The sequence below is a fragment of the Macrosteles quadrilineatus genome, unplaced genomic scaffold (genome assembly GCF_028750875.1).
Source record: "Macrosteles quadrilineatus isolate MER2022 unplaced genomic scaffold, UCM_ALF_1.0 Scaffold_9__3_contigs__length_116548681, whole genome shotgun sequence".
Lineage (NCBI taxonomy): Eukaryota > Metazoa > Arthropoda > Insecta > Hemiptera > Cicadellidae > Macrosteles > Macrosteles quadrilineatus.
In genome coordinates, this window is record NW_026542602.1 from 19116746 (window position 1) to 19132909 (window position 16164).

The 16164-nt window shown below is 32.4% G+C and overlaps 1 protein-coding gene across 1 annotated transcript in view; it reads left to right on the forward strand.

The window, feature by feature from the left end:
• The window catches only part of LOC129004296 (uncharacterized), a 64358-nt gene that overhangs the window by 6091 nt on the left and 42103 nt on the right, over positions 1-16164 (forward strand). Inside the window, exons 2-8 of the mRNA XM_054432824.1 lie at positions 7961-7997; positions 8997-9160; positions 9631-9768; positions 12592-12797; positions 13369-13442; positions 15088-15133; positions 15536-15789. Coding sequence (XP_054288799.1) covers positions 7988-7997; positions 8997-9160; positions 9631-9768; positions 12592-12797; positions 13369-13442; positions 15088-15133; positions 15536-15789 — 892 coding nt within the window. The 5' untranslated portion in view covers positions 7961-7987. The remainder of the gene's footprint in view (positions 1-7960; positions 7998-8996; positions 9161-9630; positions 9769-12591; positions 12798-13368; positions 13443-15087; positions 15134-15535; positions 15790-16164) is intronic.

Below are 16164 nucleotides of genomic sequence, written 5' to 3' on the forward strand. Positions count from 1 at the left end.
AGAGTTTTAAGTCTGCTAAAGTCAATAAACCTATAGGCCTAATTGTTCATTAGTAATATATGCTGGTTTACTAAGGTAGTTTTGGTCTTGGGGTTAATGAAAATAAAAAATTCTTCCCTTATTGGAATTTTGGAAATTGTCTTCTTGAAGAATGAAAAAAATGCAAATAAGGGTCTATCAAGATAAACTTTTTTCTTGGTATAACCATTACATTTGCACCCTGATACAGTCATTATTTCTAATTTTATAACCCTTTAATAAAGTCCCAACAAATTATTGTAAAGGCACACCATTGACCAAACCTAACCCTAGATTTAGGGGTTTCTGATCAACATCAAAATAGATAAGTTACTGCTTTTAGTGTAAGTTTACATAGTTGTATTCCTCCTGATGGTGTGATTGAGTTTACATATTCAATCAGAATAGGACTATTTAAACGTTCAGCGTTTTCATCGATGATAGTAGTGATAGTTTTGAAAACATTGAAGTATTCATTTGCTTCTCCATCCACATCTTCAAGTGTTTCATTGTTAATAGTATTGCATTTTTTATTCAATTGGTACATTATCATTTTGTTAGAAAAATTGTAACATTTTTTATAAGTTATTATTATTTACGTTTAAAAAAACCAATCATTCATTGATTTCTAAATCCTTTGTCATTGGTTTGGGTCCCATTCCCCAATTGTTGAAGCCAATCACAAAATTAATTTCATCAGCTTTGGCACAGATATTTTTTGTTATATTAAGAAACGTAAATAGACAGCTAGTGAGTTAGATATATTTAGTAAGTTAGTGAAAATCCAATTGGAAAATTAAAATGATAGTTAAGTCATACATTCTTAACAATCTACTATTCTAAATAGGCATATTTTCTGCTCAGGGTTATTTCATTTTGCTTTAGTAAATGATTAAAGTGTAATCTGGTTCTATCACAGTGGTTGATTGTGTCTTATTGCCTACTATCATACTAAAACAGGAAATAAGAATTGTTAGAAATTGTAATCAACAGTCATTAATGCAGTTCATTCATGCCAGTTTTCCTTAATCAATAACAATATATTGTTCTTTAATAAGTTTGGTCCTGATTGTGTTAATTTTGGACCCAGTTGCTGTTTCCCATCGGGCTTTACAAAACTGTCAATGTACTGTCTTGTTAATCTTGTTAAATAGTAACATTTAATAATTTTAACAATATTTAACAATTTAATAGATCAGCGTTTGGACTATTTCCTCACAAAAAAAAACTATGATAAAACACTATGCTTTATATTAAAATAATAACTCAGTAACTCACCTTCTCAATACGTCGTATTATATTAGGTACAAGGTACATTGACCTATCTATTCTTATCATTATTACTTTTAACTTTGAGCCACAATTGCATTGACTGCCGGAAGAAATCTCTTTGGGTTGGTTTTCGTAGACAAGCTCTCCTTTTCTACTTTTTTGTGTGAATTTTGTAGTGATTATTTATGAAACTGAAAAAGACTTTATAAATCAGGTGGTTAACTACTAAATAGTGTTTTCATCACTCCTTAACGAAAGTAACTATTTTCGATAACAGCTGATATAAATGAAAGTAGTCGTTTCCCAAGCTCTAATTTAGGGCGAGGGAAAATCGATCAGCTGATTTTCCCTCGCTCTAAATTTACTTTCCCTCGCTCTCAATTAGTTCTCCATTTATTTACTACGCGCGCCAGTGTTTTGTTACGGTTTAATTTAATGATTTTAATCAGCTGTATGTATTTTTAAAAGATGTGTTATTCTTTTATTTTGATGTTTAAACAAAATTTATTGAGAAATATACGTAGGTTTCTTTTTAGAAGATTTTATTATATTTTGATGTTCAATCAAATTAATTGAGAAATCAAATTGTTTTAATATACTGAGGTCTGCTATTCTGTGTTTGTGTATTTTTGCGTCGTGATGAAAAGTATCGTTCATAACTCGTACCGAAAGTTATTATCCGGCACTTGCTCCATTATTCCCGTCCTCGGCTTCGCCTCGTACGTGAAAATAGCTCTCACATACTCGGCTTGGCCTCGCACGTGAAATTGGGGTTCCCTGTGTTCGGCTTGGCCCACACAAAAACTTGGGCGGGCGACGGAAAATGCCACTTTCGGTCCTCGTAATGAAATATACTATTTCGTCCATTGTAAAAGCACAAAAAAACCTTTTTCCTGTTTTAATTTTAAAACCTTAGAATGAAGGGTATTTTTAAACTTATTGAATCCAAAGTGTGTGTAGCCAGAAGTCTGTGTCCATTTCCCAAAATCCTATAAAAACCTATTGTAATTTGTAGAAAGATGCGTCTTGCCTTTACTAATGACAATCTATGTTTGTCCTAAAATGGTTAAAAATAGTACAAGGAAATACTTGAAGTTTTGTAATAATAAGTTGTTTACCAAAATTAGCTAGCATATTTTTAAGTTATTATTATTCATAAAAGGGAATAGTCTTTTGAAATATTAATTTTCACCATTACATTTGCATCAGGCATTTTGAGAAAATCTTATATTACTAAAAAAACATTTGCAAAACTCATGACAGCTAGCCTGACTATACTTCTGGACCGAATTACACGCGGTTGGTACCAAATGAAAGATATTTTCCTGTAGATGTGCAGAATCCCCTGTAAATTAAAATAGGCTCAAAAATAAGCACAAACAATGAGTTTTAAATTTTAAAAAACTAGTAAAACCCCGTCGAAATCGACGGTCAATCTTGAGGTTTTATGTAAATTCAGCTAACTGCGATAGATAGAGTGAAGTCATTAAAATCTTAGTTAAATGAAGGGAGGATAAGCATAATAATAAGTATGACAATTGTATTCCCTAAAAACGTTATTGATGAATTCATTTAACACAATATTTCTTACCTTTTTATCGGCTTTAGGTTGCCCAAAAGGTTTTTTAGGAGTCTTATAATTGTTTGTTCATGAGTTTGTTTCTTGTCAAAGCCACTTTCACTATATGGGAGAATGAGTTCATATAATTAGTCTATCATGTTACGGAAAGAGTCAATATTTATTACTAACAACTAATTCCATCTGCTTTAGGAAAATCATTCAGATTGTATCCGGATTTATAAGTAAATCTTCATCTTTGGTCATAAAAATACAGAATTTTATCAGCATATTAAATTAGTTTTTTTGTATTTGATAAAAATATCTGATTCTCCAGAAAGCAGTAACATTATTACTTCTATCCAAGCAATTTCAATTCCTTCTCTTGCCACATCGACCCATGTATTTAATCATCCTGTTCTTACTTGATAATTCATTAACTTATGGGGTAGTTTTGCCTTGGCCATATCGATCACATAAAGCTGTGCATGTATTTCGTGGATGGAATGAACCATAATTGTAGGAAATTTGATCACAAATCTTGAACATTTGCGGAACCAAATCCATAACCTAGTCCAGCCTTGGTAACAAATTATGCAAATGCGATGAGATGTGATGACACTGTTGTGTTTCCAAATGCTTTGTATGTAGTGAGGTTTAGATGTGTTGTTCGACCTAGCTACATGTGTACATCAAAATAAAATCCCTGTACACATTTTTTTAAATACCTGAATTGACATTAGTTCAACTACTTCACCCAAACCATAGATGAAACATACTCCTTAGTTAGTCTATTCCAAAACTTGAACACAGCTCTCATTCTCAACGTACTCATCTATGAAACAATTTTCAACCCGATTATCGAAAACTTTTATACCAATAAATGAATTTCTGGTGTTCTTTCTTGAATTAAAAAATAAATGGTGATTGAAAGTAGGCAAAAAAAGGCAAGTGCCAACCTTACAATATATATAAGCTAACCCGATAAGGAATAATGATATATTCCTTCGAAATTGATATGTCACACTTATTTCATAATTTAAAATTTTCTAAGAGCAATAAAGCATAGATTTTTGAACAAAACATTTAAAACGTATAAAAAATTCATCATTTTGTTGAAACTATAAAAAAACTTGCCATGCAGTGGAGAATCAATTTAAAATCATAAATAATAATTTAAACATTTATTTTTGACAGTTTCAGTAGACCTTTGAATACAATTTAAATATTAACAGCTGGTTCATTAAAAGTAGTGTAAAATTATCCATATGGTCGTAATGTAAACAAAATTGCAGAGTGAACTTTAAAGGCCTCTGGGGCAGAGCCCCAAGGAAATTTACCTCGTTTCTCTTTTGAGGGCTCACCTACAGACCAATACCTTTCTTTAGACACCCCTACCAAGTTTTTACGCACAGCCGTTCTCTCAAATTAGCTGTGACAAAAACCCCGTTTTCCTCCATAAGAATAACATGGGATGGGAATTTAAAAGCCACTGGGGCAGAGCCCCGAGGGAATTCACCATGTTTCTCTTTTGATGGCTCATCTACAGACCAAGACCTTTCTTTGGACACCTCTACCGAGTTTCTACACCCACCCGTTCTCTCAAAATAGCTGTCACAAAGAAAAACATTTTCAAATTAATATATAGATTAACATGGGCCTTATGGGTTGTCATGTTATGTTGTTGACGAAATAACAACAAAATATAAACAGAAAATCAAAACAAATTAAAGAAATTACAATCACATGTTTTCTTTACAGCGTGGGTTTAAAATAGAGAGGTTTGCACAATACATACTTTTGGTAGAGTTTTTGGTTCAGTCTCCAAAAATTTAAAGGTTCAGTCTCCCCTTAAACTATGTGTACCTACAGATTCAAAAAACAAACATTCGGAAAAACACATTTAAGTATTTAGTCGCCTTGCATTAGTTATTCTCCTATGTCTATTTCAGTGATGTTTTGTTATTTTTTAGTTGATTTAAGTCTTAACTAAAATAAAATTACCTTTTTAGTACCGGTACTAATTATTTTACTTTCTATTTAAGTTCAGTAGGCTTAAACAAATCCCATTTGATTAAATGTTTGCAGAGAGGTAGTATTTAAAATATAAATGCCTGTCGTCAGCCATGTTTACTTTACCGCCTGAGATGACTGTGTTGTCGTCCGCTGTAACAGCTGTCTCATCGTTATGTCTACCTCATTTCGTTTATCTGTTATCTTCTATTAATCTGTAAGCCAATAATCCCAACGCTGATCATTTTTCTATCAGTAATTAAAATGCCACTCTGTATGTGCAATTAGACATGGCGCAGGTTAGAAAAACTGCTTGGAAAAGATTTAAGAAAGGTAAAATAATATTTTTATGCATTGCTTTTTTAACTTATTCCTCATTCCTATCTTGATTATATTATAGTTATTTATACACATAATATACTTTCTTTAATATGCTTATATAAAATTTTCCTGTTCTTGAATGAGTCAACAAATTTAAAGTATACATTTTAATTGATTATGCTTGACAACCCTCAATGATTACAGTATGGTAAGGTTTATTAAGCTAAGTATATTGAGTATTTTCCTACCACAATATGCTTAAGCCAAAGTTAGCATAACTTCCCAAAGCCAACTCATTTTGCCACATATTTACTGATTAATTCATCAGTTACAAATAAATCTCTCAGTTCAATAAAATGTACATTCATAATAGAGCCTACATGTTATAGAAATATTTTTTCCCAAACCAATACATATTTAGTTTTTACTCCAAACACCCTTAGGAATTTGAATGCAGTAGATGTGTTCACATGCACGTTCAAGAGTGATTGTCAAAGAAAAGAGCGGAAGGAGTAATGAAAAGATTGGCCTTTTGATCCTTAAAACAACTATGCTGGAGTTTAGTTTTGCCAGACAAAATTGACCCCGGGTGATAGTTAATAAGCTGGCACGCTGACTCCGTTGCTTAAATTGATGCGATGCTGCTTATTATGATGTAATATAAGCCAATACAACACGTTTAACTCTCTCAACCATTGACAATTTTGTTACTGTAATTGTGTTACTCTTGAGTATGTAGTTGGTTTTATTAGGTTTTACAATCCTATTTATTTTTAGCAAATTTTCCATATATGTAATAAGCAATTTTTATACCCCTTTTAATTTATTAAAAGGTATGTCCTACTATTTTCTACTTAAGCCTACATGTGAATAGAGAGTTGGTGTATCGAATTGAACAAAGTAGAATAAATTCCACTACTTTACTTGTATCATCAACAAATTTTTGCATAGTAGTTTATTTTGTGTACTTAGTCCTTTGGTTTAGTAATGGTCAAAACCAGAAATTTCAAATCTCAAACCGAAACCAAAACTTTGAAAAATTGAATTCCCGATTCTCAAATATCAAAACCTAAACGCAAAACTTTTTTACTTAGCTGGTTAAAAATGTCAAAGTTACAAAAAAATACAGCTAATAATTAAATATTAAGTATGCAATCAAAACTGAAAGAGATCTCGACTCCTCCCCCTGACATAAGTTAATAACATAAAAATGTGACTGATAAACTTGAAAATTGAAGTTGAGAATACAATTTACTTGTTTCATCACTGTTAATGGTGATCTGTTTGCTCTATTGCTACCAGCTTCTGTGAAAACAGTGTTACAAACAATAATAATGATGCAAAAAAATATCAGTAGTTTCAAAAATAAAACTGCTAAATTCGTTAATTTCGAAACATTTGAATCTCGATACTCTGTGATCAAATACCAAAATAAAAACTTTTCCAAAGTTTTGATGGTTTTAAAATTCGGTTTTGACACATCACTACTTTGGTTAGATCGCATCATTAATTAATCAATAGCTCAATGAAAAATTGCATTTGGGTCTAGCAGTGGCAGTCGGAAAAAATTTGGAATTTAAAGCTAATAAAATATTTCAGGGGCTTCAATGTGTAGGGCGGGATAAACTTGAATGAGTTCGCAAACCAACATGATCGGGGTTTTATGGGGTAAAAATTTATTTTTTCTAGTGTTTGATCCTCAAAACATACAGTTTCTTAATTTCTCTTTAAACCTTTTTAAAGAGCTAAAAAAAACAAATAATTTAATATATTGAAGTGTTTTTTTATGGTTATTGGTTACAGAGAAATATCAATAATAAATTATTTTAAATTTAAAATACTCGTGTTATGTTTATGGAGAATAAGTAAACTGTTGTAGTTTGCTTGTTTATAAATATATTTCTATCAAACTTGACAAAACATATTTATTTTATACTAAGCTATTCATATTTTACTAAAAATCACACTTTATTGCCCTCCCTGTAAGATTAAACTTAGGTACTTGTTAAACATGGTTTTATTATATTTAATTGAAAGTCTGATCAGGTAGATGGAAATTCACTTAGTCTGCAGGTTTGCTGCGGCGGGGGTATATTAAAATCAAAGACTTCCATGAAGAGATAATATTGTATTTTTTATATTCCCTACAATAAAATACTCTTACGGGTTAGGCTAACTGATTAAAACCATTATGAGTTTAAAATTTTTCCTTGCATCTTTTATGTAAGGAAATACACTCTTCTTAAGTTTTGTTCTAGGAAGTTTCCAGTGCAATTTCAAATTTAGGGAGATTTAACAAATAAACTATAGGCTACTACATTTTTATTAATCAAGGTATAGAATTTATTTTATTTTGTTTATTTTAATTTAATCTTTTATAATAAGGAAATAAACTCTTTATTAAGCTTTGTGCTGGACTGTTTACAATGTAAATACAAGATACAAGTTTATGGAGATTTTGCAAATAAAAGACAGCCGAATGTTATTAGTAGCCTACAAAAAATAATAAAATATGTTTTTCTTATTATTTAGCAAATTTTGGATTCAGCGGGCTTAATGATTTGTGGTGGTATAGCTCTTTTTCCCTTAAAGCTGCTTCGACCACAAGTGACCAACCAATCAATTGATCAATATAGAAGAAAAATAATTTAATTCACAATGAGTTAAGTTACGTTTTTAATCAAGCAATTGTTCATTTGGATTTGAAAATATGTTACTTTTACTTTTATTACTGGTGATAGTAATTGTGTTTTTTTTATTCTTCTTAATGCTTACAAGGATTAGGATGGTGTGACTAAACTCAAAATGGAGACAGGTAACATTGTATTAATGAATTAATTTATCTTCATCTATTTTGATAAGTACATCTGCACAAGCCTGTTTACCCTGTACAGCCATTATGTTAAAAGATTTTATAAATTAATTTAAAACAAAAATTTTGAAACAAATTATTTTTTTATCCTCTCCGTTATGCTGATTTAACATAGGCTTTGTCATTTTTTCTAACTTTTCCTCTATAAAAAATATCACACACCTTTACTCTTCTTATTTTTATTTTGTGAAAAATGTATTTATAAATTACCGTGGCCAAATTTGCTCAAAATTGAACGGCTGAGTATTTTCTATAAGTTATTTTATTTTTACTAAGAACTCCCGACATACGTTATCCTGTCCTAACGTGGTTTCATGTCAAATGCTCGTTTATTTTGAAGATGAGCTTGTTCGCTATGCTCACTCACCTCTTGGTTCAAAATTAAAGCATGTTTTTTTAACACATGTTATTGTATCCCACAGTTTAATTCAATCATTTTCATCCAATGCTAATGTAAAAGCAATATTTTTGAATTTTTAAAATCCAATTACTAAATAACAGTTAGTAGATGGATTATAAATTTCCTTAAATTAAATCCTTCCCCTGGCACTAAGGAACAGAACAAAAAAATAATCATCCAATATGGTGCACTCGTTCTTGAGTTATGAAATACAATCAAATAAGGGGATTCATTTTTATTTATATAGGTAGATAGATAGATAGATTATAAAACTGTTACAATATAAAAGTCAAATTTTACATTAGGATATATCAAAACTCATAGCATAGTTTGCGAATGTATGCACAAAGTATATTTTAAGTGTCCAGTATGTTTACCTTGTAACCTCAATGTTTTTATGAACTAGTGGGCTAGAATTGTGGTTGAAGGACTTCAGTCTAAAGGTGGGGAAAAGCTTAGCGTTAAGAGTACAGAAAAAGTGAAAATCTTTTTTTTTCCAACAATTGGGTCTATAAATTCAAGATATTATCTCAATTTTTCAGGAACAAGTGGGCTACAGCTGCGGGTGAGAGACTTTGTGCGCAAGTTGCGGCCTGAGCGAGTGCGGTGGCAGTGGAGACATCTATTGGCATCTGTAGACAATCACTGGCCTGCGTCCACAACCACTGACTCCTCCGTTTCATGTGACTCTCGCTCCGATACTCAGGTAATACTCACTCGTGGTCCTAAATGAAAGTGAGTAAGCAGCTTCCCTTACACCATGAGTCTTGGTCAGTATCAAAGCTACACAAGGAATCTCATTCCATTATAGATGTATCCTTTAGTTATCTTGGGGTTAAGATACATCAGTGCTGTGTCTTATAATGACTGTGCAGTTCATTCTTGAACTGTTGTACTGACTCACCCCTCGGTTTGTTTGAGGCTCATGTGGACGGGCCAGTTCAACGTTTAAAGAGGTCACATATACCTTTAAAAAAATCAACACTTTTTGCATTAAACTTAATAAAAGGCAAGGATTTAACACCATCGATTGTTCCTAATCACATATTTTGTTAACACTATTGAAAATATTTTAGTAAGATTAAGATTTTTTGAAGATTAGTTAGCTACCTACTTATACTGTAACGATACAATACGACGTTCATGTCAAAATTTAACATAATTTTATTGGCACAGAGAGAAGGGAGAGCCGAGTTTGAGCCTGTGCCCTCATCGGACTGTGACCTTGAGGTAGCCGAGATAACGGCTGCCACACAGACGAGATGCAAACCCTCCGCTGCTGACCAGCTCATGTCCTCGCTGAGCCAACTGCCTGTGAGTACATTCCGAGAGGTGTACACGTATCTATAATACTATAACATACTACTTGTAATGCATTCAAGAAAATGTAACCAGATAGTTAAAATCAGAATTAGCACACTTGTTGATAGGCCTACTGAAAAAAATATATGAGTGCGTTGCTAGCCTAAAGGTTAGTGTCTCAAACTTTAGTGTTAGAGGAACAAGATTGATCCCTTACATATTCACAACATTCTGAGAGATCTAACTGCTTTCCCAAGCGTTTGAGTTACTTTCTTGCAAAATGCCACTGGCAAAGGAAACAAAAGAGTGTTTCAGCTCAGCTAGATTTTTATTTTATTTATTTAACATATTTTAATGTAGTATTTAAGTTTATTGTTGTCTTACAAGTATCCTAATATTAAATATATTTTCAATATTCTCAAAATATACAACACTAGGACTTGCAAAACTGGATTTTTAAGTTCCTGACAGAAATATAACTATTTGACAATCTGAAAAGAAATAATAAAAGATTAGCCAGAACTAATGAATCCATTTTTTAAGCTTACAAGTTTTAATAAATTGAGGGAAGTATCTCAGGGCTACAAAACCTTATTTATGTAAAACATCTGGTACGTTAAAACATTAAATTAGTTTTAGCTAAGACTATCTTTTCTGTTTAGTACCGTCTTGTATTTGAGTATCAGCAACAAACTCAAAGTCATCTGACTATTTAGGTTTGAAAACACAAGTTAAAACTAGGTCTTTCTAGATTTTTTTTAGTATGTCTGATATCTTTGACTATCAATACAACATCCTATCATATTCATTACATCTCATCCCCATGTTAAATTTTTTGCCAGATTTTAAATAAAAATCTAAGTAGTTGATTCATTTTATTGTATGGACTTGGTAACAAAGCTAAGCTGATCAGTTCTATCTGAGTAGTTAGCATTGGTATTAAGAGCTATTATTAATAATTAGACCACATTATGAATAATTAATTAGTACTCAATAGAAATGTGGCGTGAGTTAAATTTACTCTTTCAGTTCAAAGTGAATCAAAGTGTTTCTTAAACAACCAAGCAAGTAAATATTTTTTGTTTATTCAATCAATTATGTGTGCGTTTATTTATAAATATTACTGATGGACCGATTACAGATTTGCTCAATACCGATTCCAAATCCAGAACTTTGGTTTCGATTTTCAATTATGCACTCGATACTGATACCTGTTATAAATGAATTTAATAACACATATATGTGTGCTTCGCTATCCCTATAAATAAAGGGGCATGTTATTTTTATTTAATCTTTGTAGAATAAGATAACTACTATATTGCTATTGATCAAGCAATATATATTATGGTTACATATTATGTAACCTTAATCAATAGCAATACAGTTATCTTATTAGATCTTATTAAGGTTATATAATATGTAGGTAACCTTAATCAATAATAATAATAATAATAATAATATATCTTTATTGCCGTGAAACAAATATAAAATTGCATGGCATCCGTCAACATTTAATACAGGTATAACAAGTGACAGCAAAACAAATAAATACAACAGCATAAAACAGTTAATAATACGAATGATTAAAAAATTACACAGAACTTGTCATTTGATTGATTTAGAACCTCAGAGCAGCCGAACACCATCTACTCATTTGGCAATAGCAATACATTTATCTTATTCTACAAAGATTAAATAAAAATAACTTGCTCCTTAATTTATTTTAGGTCATATTTTATTAGGTTAGCCTATAAGGAAAATACGATACTTCAAGAAGACATACATTTTAATGTATTTCATTAAATTTAATTTAAACAACCAACACCAGTTTATGTAGGCCTAAAGTTTTACTGATTTTTATTTTTCATTGACTACTATGAAGCGAAGTTTCAAGTATCAGTGATTCTTCAATACCGCTGGTATCGAGAATCGGAATCGGCCCATCCCTAATAAATCAAGTATTAGAGTCGGCAGGAGTAAATAGTTTTGTATTGTTGTTGACCGTAAAATGCCAGGCTAAACAGTGGTTGTCCTAGTGTCGATCAGCAAAATATGCGCTCACGTTAAAGCATATTAATCATACCCCATAAGCTTGATTACCAAGCAGAAAACTTAATGTGATTCTTAAATATGTTTTCCGTGTGAATTGCTTTTCCGATTTTTTAAACTTTTGTTTTAGAGGTTGAAAAAAATTAAATTTTATTTTAAGTCAATATATCTATGTAGTTAGACAAAATAAATAACGATTCAAATTAAAAAGTAGATAGCAAATCACATCCGCGGTTTCAATAGCTTTAAAATGAGATATTATGCAATTATTTGTCTTAATAAACAATGCCGTAATACGCTTCAACCATTAACATTGCCATTATGGGCAGAAAATCCAAGATGGCCGGCGGTCCTGCCAAATCTTAATAATGAGTGTGGTAAAACCTAAACTTTGAGTTTGTTTTTCTAACAATATATTTCTATTTTCAAAAGTTAAATGTTCTGTATATAGATGAGACCGATAATCTTTCTAAGGCACAGTTGATTGGTACAGGTAACTTACATACAATTCATACAGGAAAACTTACATACTTTCATCGATACTTATGTATTGTACATTTTACAAGTAAACATTGTACATTTAAGTACTGATATATAAATAGCAGAATTTCATTCACCTAATTACAGCTACTTCTACAATATTTTACCTGTTTACATTATCATCTTTTTTAATTCAATTTTTAGGCTATCAGATCTAGGGCCAGTCTATGAGGATCGGATATAAGAGGATGTAATAGTCATGTACAGACTAAACAATTGTAGTAATGGATGAAATTTGATTTACAGGTGACATCAACAGATGAGGAGCTCAGCAAGTCGGCAGCCATTGCGGGGAATGGCGGGGGGAGTGTGCGGCCCTGCGAGCTGTCACTGGGCGGGGGCGGTCTGGTACCCCCCGCGTCCACGCCCCGTAACAAGTCCCCCGTCACAGTGCAGGAGTGGGTCGACTCACTGCCACTCACTCCTACTGACACTGACGGCCAAGTGAACAGGTCAGCAAATGCTGTGGAATCGGTACTTTTAAAAGAACTTAAACTTTACCCAGGGAGAGATTCCACAAGATACAATCTTTGATTATTGATAGAAGTAGATATTCCATTTCCATATTGAAACTGTTGCCAATTTTAAAATACAAATAAACATAATTGAACTAAGGCACCAACAGTACCTTATGTCAGTAACCAATTTTGTTTTTAATACGCCACCTTTTTAAGTAATACAAACTGAGAGTATAGCTTGCTGTTAGCTATATAATCTTCTTGTCATAACCAAGTATCACATGTTAAGAAAGGAAATATAATTTAAACAGTACCGCTAGCGCACTTTATAAGTAGCTATTCAACTCTGTTCTTTTTCTTATAAAAAATTGGCTACAGATGGTCTATATAAGCACACATATTTTGGTATCCAATGATCAATGATACAATGCTTGTATTGGATTGTAAATATTTCAAACAAAACTCTGAAACTCAATTATATTTTCACATAATTTTATATAAACTCTTTTTTTTACTCTCATTACTATTACATTACATTCTTTAACATGTTTGTCTGGTGTTGTAGGGCAGAAGAAGAAACAGAACCCCGTATTGTTCTCACTCAGGACTCTGACGACAATCTCACGCTAGGAGCTGAAGGTAACGGCTGAATCAATAGAATACATATACAACATACAATTATACAATATACAGCTGTATAACACAAAACCATGCAACTTAAACCAACATCATACAACGTACAATTAAGGCTCACAATCTATTTTGATTTTTGTATCGATAACAGTACACTCTCGATTTTCCAAACCCCGGTTATCCGAGCCTTCAGGTTGGTACGAGGTTGTTTTAGGCCTATATGTATTTTTATTTTCGGAAAACAATAATTATGTTATTACAAATGTCTCTGTTAACAGTACAGTAAAAATAGCTAGTAATTTGTTATTTGTTAAAATAAATATAGCATAAGAAAATTAAAATTGTGGAGCAAGTTTGAGTCACTGTTTTTTTTTTTTGTTTTTTTTTATAACACTAGTTAACACAGCTTTCATAACACACATTATTAAAAAAAAAAATTGTAGGCTATTAAAATACCAATTGTATATATTTTACAAGTATTTTACTTCTTAATGATATACCGTAGCCCCTAAAGCCGGGTTTTCCTAGGCGCGGAAGTGTAGAGCGGACTCCACTTGTTTTAGGTAATTTAATGTTACTGTTTTCCTAGGAGCGGAGCGGAACACTGTGTTAAGTTCTCTTCTGCTCTCTACGTTCCTCTCTCCGCTCTCCGCTTCCGCGCCTAGGAAAACCCAGCTTAACCTCAAAATCCAAGAGATCTCAGTGTTATCCGAGATTCTCAGTAACCGAGGTTGTCGGTTGTTTCGGTTCCAACAACCTTGGTTAATCAAGAGTGTACTGTAAAACAGTAACTTGTATAAAATACCCCTGCCGCAGCAAACCTGCAGACTAAGCGAATTTCCATTTGCCTGATTGGATTTACACAAAAATGTCTCCATAAAAAAACACATTTATTCGCTATTTAAACAGAATTAGTTTAACTAGTACATAGTAGGCTACATAGTTTGCTGCAACTGGGAGGGTAAAACAGTTTTTTTTAATGTTAATAGTTTGGTAAGAAATAAATGCATTTTCCAAATTTGATCAAAATATGTTCATAAACAAGCAAACTACACCAGTTTACTTATTCTCCATAAGAATAACATGGGAATTTTAAATTTAAGATTTTTTTGGAATTTTCTCCATAGCCATTATGCGCATAATAACACTTTAATATACCGGTACTAAATTATTTGTTTTTTAAGCTCTACAAAATTGTTTGGAATGAATTTGCTAAATTTTATGGTTTTCTTTTGTCAAAAAATGAGTAAAACAAATTTTTACCCCATAAAACCCCGTTCCCATAGTCCAATCATGCTAATTTGCGAACTCGTTCGAATAAATGTAGGGCTTATTCCTTATATGGGAAATTCGCTAAAAGTAGTTAATCTCTGTTTAGCTATTTGTTTGGTATGTATAGTTCAGCTAGCTTTCGTCAAACAATGTTGAGTTTTGGGATGATTTGTAGATACCTACATAATAAAAGTCACAAAACATTACTCTAGTATTTTGTCCTGGTCTTCTTCTGGTAGTAAATTAAAGAGAACCAAAATGTTAATGCATTTGCATGCATGTATTTATCCCCTATTAGACAAAGAATAGAAAGAAGAATCTTATAAATATGTAAGTTTTATTATACCATTCATTTATACATGTATTGTGTACGTTGCAGCGGGTTTAATGTGTGGTCCACTGCCTCCAGCCGTCCAAGTCACCAGGTATGAATAGATAAATATTATGTTGGTTTGAAGTAACTTTGGTAAGAATTAAATTAAAACAATTTCATGCTTATCAAAATAAATGTCACCAATACAGGGTCTATGTCTATACATTTTTCTGATGTAAGTTTAAAAACTGAGGGACAATATTTACTTGTATGGTAATTGTTTTATCTTCCGAATTATAAAGCGCTTTGCTTGTTAGTTAAATAATGTTGACCTATTTTATATCATTTATCATTGGTATATACCTTAGTGAAGTAGTAGGCCCTCTAATCTTGACCAATTGGAACTAAAATGTTTTTGGACCATTAGTAAAATTGTTTCGTTATGAAACACCCCCCATTTTTGATACCACAAAGCTGTGTGATAATGTTTCTGATTCACAACATTGTTCTGTAGCCACCAAGAGCCCAGTGAGAGTGACAGCCATTGTAGCAGCGTAGAGTCGTTGCTGGAGGCTCGACGCCCTGACCCTGAGGAGGTTCTGTTTTCACTGGGGTTTGGAGGTGCAGCCTCGTCTGAGTGTCGGATACCCCAGCGGTTCCTGCAGCCTAGCAAACTGAAGGGGGTCGCCATCGACGACTTTCTCAGGCACCAGCAGGAGGTGGTCACCAATTTTGAGACTGGCTTCTACGGTTATAGAGGACTATCTGGTGAGTCATAAATGTTTTTTTTTTATTTTATGTTTCTTAAAAGTGAAACAAAAACTCATCTATCCTTTACAATACAGTAGGTGTGTCTCGTACTGTTCTGTGCATTAAGACAGCAAAGCACTGTCACAGTATAAGTGTAAGTCGCATGATCTAGTCAGCGGTGACAACAGGGATCAAATAGTCCATGACTGTGGTCTTGAGCCAGCAATATCACTAAACTAACGCAGATCACGTTAAGACGTGTATCACTGAGCTAACATTTTTGGTGAATAAGTTTGGCCGTACAATTTATGTAGTTTCTCGTTTGCTCTATTCGATTAGTTTTGGTTTCTGTTTTTCAATTGATCTGGATTCTCCTATTGATTTTGGTCATGT